Source organism: Phaseolus vulgaris, unplaced genomic scaffold (assembly GCF_000499845.2).
Source record: "Phaseolus vulgaris cultivar G19833 unplaced genomic scaffold, P. vulgaris v2.0 scaffold_363, whole genome shotgun sequence".
Lineage (NCBI taxonomy): Eukaryota > Viridiplantae > Streptophyta > Magnoliopsida > Fabales > Fabaceae > Phaseolus > Phaseolus vulgaris.
This window is the reverse complement of record NW_027174216.1, coordinates 10,180-18,153: the sequence shown is the minus strand read 5'-3', so window position 1 is coordinate 18,153 and position 7,974 is coordinate 10,180. Positions and strand designations below refer to the sequence as shown.

The 7,974-nt window shown below is 35.9% G+C and overlaps 1 protein-coding gene across 1 annotated transcript; it reads left to right on the top strand.

The window, feature by feature from the left end:
- Positions 1 to 1,050: 1,050 nt before the first annotated feature.
- LOC137817626 (uncharacterized mitochondrial protein AtMg00810-like) lies at positions 1,051 to 2,655 on the top strand. The gene is made up of 3 exons (XM_068620901.1): positions 1,051 to 1,309; positions 1,461 to 1,584; positions 2,520 to 2,655. Exons 1-3 carry the CDS (start codon positions 1,051 to 1,053, stop codon positions 2,653 to 2,655), a joined length of 519 nt encoding a protein of 172 aa, XP_068477002.1.
- Positions 2,656 to 7,974: the final 5,319 nt, after the last annotated feature.

Below are 7,974 nucleotides of genomic sequence, written 5' to 3'. Positions count from 1 at the left end.
GTTGAATAACTGGCTAGAAAATAGAGTCAAGGCACTAGAAGAAGAGTTGGAGAATTCAAAAACTGATTTTGAAATCTAGAAATGCTTTACAAGAACTCTTCTTGCAAGTGTGACTCACTGTTTGTGAAAATTGTAAATCTCTTGAAAAGAAGGTTCACTACCTTGTGAAAACTGTGGATAGGCTTTCAAAGGGTAAATCCAACTTTGATACTATCTTGGCATCTCAAAATTGTGTTTTTGGAAAAGCAAGTTTAGGTTTTAATCCACAGAGCAAGAAGAATGAGTTTTCAAAGTCTTCTTCAAAACTTCCAGAAAAACAACCGATTGAAAAATCGAAACAATCGGTTGTTACATGCTTTTATTGCATGAAGAGAGGCCACTCAGTTACATTCTGCAATATTAGGAAGTTTTATGTTCCTAAAGGTGTAATGAGATGGGTTCCTAAGGTTTCTAAGGTTCCTAAGGCTCCTACTAACATCATAGGACCCAAATTCATAAGTGGACCAAATCTTGCTTCTTAATCCTTTCTTGTAAGTATCCTTGGCAGCCAAGAATCACTTTTGGGCTTGAAGAATGACTGCTAAAGGGAAGAACATCAAGAGCAAAGTCAATCTTTGTATATACACTTTTCAATTGTATATGTCTTGCAGGGTTCTTTGAATGTCAAGAGACATCCTTGGCACATGCATAGTGGTTGGTCAAAAGAAAAACTTCAAGAATAAATAGTATGTGTGTTTCATTTCTCAATTTATGTAAGTGTGCCTTGTGACCATATGAACATCTCAAGGTCTTCTTTTTGGGTGAATCTATTGAGATTCTCTGTGTAAAGATATGAACAAATTGCATACTTCATTTTCATCAATTTAAAAGGTAATTTTGTGGTTATGTAATATGTTCTTTTTACTCTCACAGTAAAACAATCGATTGTTTTTTTGAAATAACCGATTGTTTTTTTGAAACAACCGATTGTTTTTCCTCTATCACCTTTGTATAGTGTTGCCAAGTTTGCTTATGCATGATTAAACCTATTTCTCTTTTCAAATGTCTATGATGGGTGATTTGAATTATGTTTTAGGCTTGCAGGTCAAACAACTCAAGGATGGCATATTCTTAAATCAAACCAAGTATTGCAAGGACATGTTGAGAAAATTTGGAATGGACAAGTGCAAACCAATCAGCACATCCTTCTCAACTAGCTACCACTTGGATCATGATATTGCTGGAATTCCTGTTGATGAGACTAAATACAGAGGACTTATAGGATCCCTATTGTATCTCACTGCCAGTAGACCTGACATAATGTTTTGCAGTGTGCATGTGTGCTTGTTTCTAATCTTCTCCTAAAGAATCACATTTCAATGCTGGTAAAAGGATTCTGAATTATCTACAAGGAACAAAAGAAGTTAGCTTGTGGTATCCAGGTAACATTTCATTAAGTTTGACTGGTTACTTTGATTCAGACTTTGCAGGTTGCAAGATTGATAGGAAGAGCACCAGTGGCACCTGTCATTTGCTTGGATCAAGCTTGATCTCATGGCAATGCAAAAAGCAGGCTTGTGTTGCTCTCTCTACTGCTGAAGCAAAGTATATTGCACCAGGGAGTTGTTGTGCTCAAACCCTATGGCTAAGGCAGCAATTAAATGACTTTGGTATCTTGCTTAATAATATACCTTTGTTATGTGATAACATTAGTGCCATCAATTTAACTAAAAATCCTATTATGCATTCAAGGACAAAACACATTGAAATAAGGCATCACTTTCTAAGAGAACATATATCAAATGGAACATGTGAAATTAAGTTCATTAGCACTGATTTACAGCTTGTTGATCTGTTCACAAAACCCTTGGCCAAAGATAGGTTTAATTTTATGCTGAATGAATTGGGTATTATAAATGTCAATTGTGCTCTGCAGTGAAAAATTAAATCTGTTTATTCGCAATTAAACATGTTTATTTTTTGTTCTGATACTGGTATACATTGATGACTAGGAAAGAGAAACTTTAATATCTGATCTTTGACTGATTGACTGACTTAGTGGGTATTAACCACTGAATCTTTGACGGTTTTTGATCATGGTCTTGTAACTGATTTGATGCATTGGCTGCTTAAATTTTGGTGTGATATGTATGCATCGTGATTCAAAATATTTGTTGCCCCTTTTCAAAGATTCTCTGCACATATACAGAGAATAAAATCCTCATGTATCTCTACCCTTAACTGCTTCATCAACCCATCTTTTTTCTCCTATATAAATATGTGTTACAACATTGCTCACACTCACTACTCAATATTCGAATCAAAATACCCAACTCTGGTTCAACCATGGCTTTTTCATCACGTCAGAAAAAGAAGAATCAGGACAAGCATAACAGTTTTCAAGGAGTACTGGAAAACTGGTTTGCTGGAGATGATGAGGGGATAACTGCCTACATCCATGAAATGAGTAGGAAGCAAATCAACATCCCTAAAGTCCTAGAGTTCTCTTAGCTGAAAACTGAAAATCTGGTCGAAACCAGGTCTGCCTTGAAGCATCAAAGGTTGAAGCAACTTCTTAAAATGACTGGTAATGTGTATCATGATCTAGTGAAGGTGTTCTACACCAATCTAACTTTGGATTGGAAAAAGCCTTGTGTCCTACGTGAAAAGAATTAAGATGAAAGTCACCAATGAAGTATGGAATTCAGTGACTGGAATCAAGTATGCTGGTTTGAAGGTTGGCAAAGGAAATACAATTGGGATTCAGGAGTTTAATAAAATTCAGTACTATCGAAGTTGTGTAAGGGATCCATCCCTAAGTGTGAACAGATTCCATGCAGGTAATCTAAATTTAACCCCAAGACTAATTGCCTATATCATTGCATGGAAACTCATTCCTAGAGGTATGAACCATGCTGTGTTGCATGAGGAAGATTAATCCTACTATATTGCATTATGAATCTGATAAAAGTTAACTGGGTTTACATTATAATGGAACACATGCTGAAATCCAAAAGGTTAACTGATTATCGATTTCCTTATGCTATCCTTGTTTCAAAATTGATTGACTATTTTGGTGTTGATACTTCTAATGAGAGGAATGAGACTGTCAAAGTTGTGAGTGAGATTGACAATGCCACTCTCATTAAGATGGGATTTCACAAAGTAGAAGGTTGCTTGGTGTTTCACAAAAGCGGGACTCACAGAGAGGAACGTGGAGCCTCAAATCTAAACAATGAAGAAGGAGATGATGTTGTTCCTATGGAAGATGATATTGTTCAAGCTGCTGAACAGTCTTGCTATGAAGTCCATCACTCACACAGAGAATAATCATTTGTTGATCGTGCTAGGAGCCAAAGAATGAGTTCCCCATCTACAAAATTCAGAGGAGATTCACCTGCACCACAACCAATGAATGAAGATGCTGCTGCAACTCACTACAATGCTTTTGTTGCCTACCAAGCTCCAGAATTCCAAGGTGAACCTATGTCCATGTTTGAAAGGCAAGTTTTGTCTCGACTTGATGCATTGATAGAGGAGCAAAGAACCTGTTTCGAGGCAGGTTCCAGCATCTTGATGATCAGATTGAGGGTGTGCAGGTGCAGTTGGCAGAATTGTACTTCAAGGATTAGGAGTTCCTTGTTTCTATGCTTATCCTTCTCCTAGTTTATGTTTTTTTTTTGCATTCTGTTTCTGTTGAACAATTTGTAATGGTTCTGAACTGTTTTGTTTGATTGTTATCTGGAGTTATATTTCTCTATGCTGTTTGATGAATCCAAAAGGGGAGAAAAATAGCTCACCATGCTAGGTAAAGCTAGGTGATAAAGGGAGTTACACTTTGTTCCTTAAAACTGTTTTATGTTATGTTAGTTTCAACTTTTGTAGCTTGGTTTTTGGTGCAGTACAGGTGGTGTTCTCTTCTCAAAAGCAACTGAGCTATGGGGATTTGTCTCCATCAAACAAGGGGAGATTGTTGAAGATGGATGTTACCCCTTCAAGACAAAGTGTTTGATGAAGCCAAATGTATATTTTACCTTGGTATTTGTATTTGCTTTGAGGATATCTTAGGTATAGATTAAAGGTTGTTTAAAGTGGGTTTTTTGCTAGATAACCCACCTCTTAACCCTTGACCATGTGATAAGAGCAAGAACAAGTTTTCCGAAAATGTTTTTTCACATGTTTCGTAAAAAATATCCTTTACTGCATAGAAAATGAATTTGCTCTTTTCTAAATGAATAGATTTTTTTTTTTAAACTGATGTCTTGATTAAGTGTTTTTGAAAATCCTGTTTTATGCATCGAATATCTTGACTCAGTCTTACTTCTATCAAAGCGACTGAGTTTCATTTGTGAAAAAGTTCTAGTTATCATTTTGAAAATGAATATGTTCTTCCTTAAATGAATAGATTCTTTTTTGTTTGTTGTCATGTTTCATAAAAGGTTTTTTCACAAGCTTTATCTTTGCACCAAGTAGTTTGACTAAGTCTCATACAACTAATAAATCTCTCACTGCTCTCGAAAATAATTCTGTTCATTTTGTTTTCAATCTGTTATTTTTACAACTGCTTTAACTGCTTTTCAAAAGTCTGTTATAAAATGTTTCTTAAAAAAGGAGAGTTTATTCTGGCTGGTTAGTAATGTTTATAAAAACAAGTTTTACAACAAAGATTGAGGAGTTGTTTTCATTGAATAAGCACGTGTTCTTAAAAGTTTTTCAAAACCAGAAACTATGCTTGTTCTTGTTTGGTTCTAAGGCTTGGTTGGAGGTGTTGTCCTTGTGTGCAATTTGTTCTACTGGTCTAAGACAGATTTATGCACTCTCATACCAGGTGTATTCATTTCATCTTTTAATTCTTTGTAAAGTGTAATTGTAAAACTCTTCTTGATAGGATTTCATGAAGAGTTGTGTGTGTTGGAATAGTGTTTTTCAGCAAAGTGTGTCAATTTCTTGTAGGGTTCAAGAATAGTGGTTGTGTAAGTGTTTTCATTCGTTTGTTTAGTGGATTTCACCTTGAATTAGGTGAGACTGGATGTAGCTCATTTGAGTGAACCAGTATAATCGTTCTGTGTTAAATCTCTCTTCATCCCTGCACTCTTTTACTGTTTTATCTGTTGAACTGTCAGAAATTGAATATGTTCAATTAAAAATAAATCTGTTCTTTCTGGGCTTGTTCTTTCTTTCTGTTCTTGATTTCAGGAAAATTTGTTTGATCCCTTTAAAAGTGTATGAACTGTTGAACATAATTGGAACTCACTGATTTGTGGAAGTTTACACAATTAATTGTCAAGCCTTTAATTGAACGTTTATCACTTGCTTTAAAAGTTGAGGTTCATTGATTTTGCTTTCACTATTTCTCTCTAAAAATCAATGTGATTGTAGCTTGCCAATTAATCTGCTTAAAATCAAAAATCGCTTAACTGATATAATTGTCTTAATACATAAACAGAATAAAATCAATTTGTTCATTGTTAAATAAATCGATTTATTTCTCTCTGACTTGTGATAAATCTGAATCTGTTTTAATTTTTTAGAAAGCTCAATTCACCCCCCCCCCCCCCTCTTGAACTTTGACACTATTGAACCCCAACAATTTTCTTGAAAGCTCTATATCAATTTCTATTCTTGAAATGTCAACATTGTTTGTACTGCTGAACTATTATATTATCATTCTGATTTCTACTTTGTACAAACCCTTCTCATTGTCTATTTGTGTGAACAAATAAGTGGAGAAGTTTATGCTTGATTTGGTTGTATAGATAGCTTTAAAACTGATGCATTATGTTTTTACTTCTATGCACTTGAAAGCGCTTGAACACTTTACTTTTATGATTTTTCTGCTAATGTTGTATCTGCAGAAAACTGGTTTGTGTGCGTGTCTTGTTATCTTGCTTCTATACTTGCTTTGTATATGCATAAATTATGTGTTGCAAGACCTTTCAAGTACAGGTGTTATGTAGAAGACTAATCAAAGTGATGCTTCTTATTATGGTTCAAGAGCATACACCTTACTCATATTCTTGACAAGTCAAAATTCATTACCTATGTAAAGAAACTTCAAGAATAAAGAGTCTGATCTGGTGTTGTTTATGGCTTATAACTGTGGAGGAGTCTGTTCATGTGGTGTTTGATGAAATCATTCTTAGTGATCAGGGTTCTACAAAGGATTATGCAAAAAGATGAGCAGAACATCACCTTGGAGAAGTTGGAATCCTGCCCCAGAAAAACAACCGATTGATTCATGCAAAACAAACCGGTTGAAATTCATGCCAACAGAAAGAGTTGCCAAAGGGTGGAGAATTCAAAGGGATCTTTCAGTGAAAAAACATCATTGGCCAGATCCAGGAAGGTGTTTCTACACGTAGTGTTGTCTCTAACTATTGCAAGAGCATATGGCTTTATCTCACAAGTTGAACCTAAGTAATTGAAGAAGCTCTCAAGGATGATAAATGGGTTGCTGCCATGCATGAGGAAACTGCATCAATTCACAAGGAAATGATGTCTTGGTTTCTTGTTTCCAAGGTCTGACGAGATGAACATCTTTGGATGCAAATGGGTTTTCATAAACAAGCTGGATGAAATCTGGAGTAATTACAAGGAACAAGCAAGGCTTGTGGCTAAAGGTTACAATCAAGAAGAAGGCATAGATTATGGTGAAACCTTTGCTCCAGTTGCAAGATTAAAGTTGTAAAGTTGTTGTTGCCTGCTTGTATGAATGGATTCAAATTGTTCAAATGTATGTTAAGAGTGTTTTCCTCAATGGAAACATCAATAAGAAGTCTATGTTGAACAACCACCGGGCTTTTGAAGATCGTCAACATCCTAACCATGTATACAAGCTGAAAAAAGCCTTTATGGGTTTTTAAGGCAAGGCTCCAAGGCATGGGAGCTTCTTGGTGTAAGAGTGAACCAGTATAAAATCTATTTGTGTGATTCTCTTCTTTCCCTAATCTCACATATATTTGTTTTAAGTTGTTTTTATTAAATGCTAATAAAAAACAACCGGGATTGAATCACAAAACAACCAGTTGATTTTCTGGAAATCAACTAAAACAGCTTGTGCATGCTTTCCTTAGTTTCTTTATCTGTGATTCTTCAATTGGCTTTCATTATACCTTCAAAGTTTTCCGAAAAATTTTCATAAACAATTCACCCCCCCCCCCCCTCTTGTTTAAGGCCATATATTCTAACAATTCGTTCGCCACGTAGATCGCCATGGGCGATCATTTAGCCTCTCCGCTGAAACAAGTTACAGCTCGAGCCTGGGAGGCTTGTGTACTGGTCAGACCTCAGACATCGGCATCAAAGATCAGCATCAGACATCAGTGGTCTGGTCGCGATAATGCGCCACGTAAGCGGTCCCCAAAAATAGTAATTAGCTAACACCTATATATGAGAAAGACCTAAATCACAAGAGGGTCTATGCATGTGTGGTGTATAGTACATTCAGGTATAGCACAAGTAAGCATTCCCTATAGGCGATTGTGCTAAGATTGTGCAACACGCAACAGGATGCCTTGCTAGTAACCCTAATTCCACTTAAGGAAAGATCCTCGGTGGGACAGGAAGTTGACCTAGATACAACCTATAAAAAGGGTGGTAAAAACCCTAGAAAAGGTACGTCGTTTCTAAGACAGAAACTGTTTACATACTTATTGTTTCTTAGCCCAGTACTGACTTGATCGTTGGAGTGCAATCGACAAGTAGGGCCCCCTCTATTTCAAACGGAGCTGCTCTCCAACACCTAGGCGTGAGCACAGAAACCACCGTGAGAAGGAGGAGCCACCACCTGCCTCTGAAGTCAACGGCGGCTGAGTCAACCGGCAAGAACATGTATTAATTGCTTTTATTTATCTTCAATTTATTTGAATTTATTTCATTCATTTTATTTATTTTATTTATTTATTTTTATTTTTATTTTTAAAAAATATACTCTATTTTTTTTCACTAATATCTTTCAGGAAGAAAACAACATGGCAGAAGAACAAACATCACCTC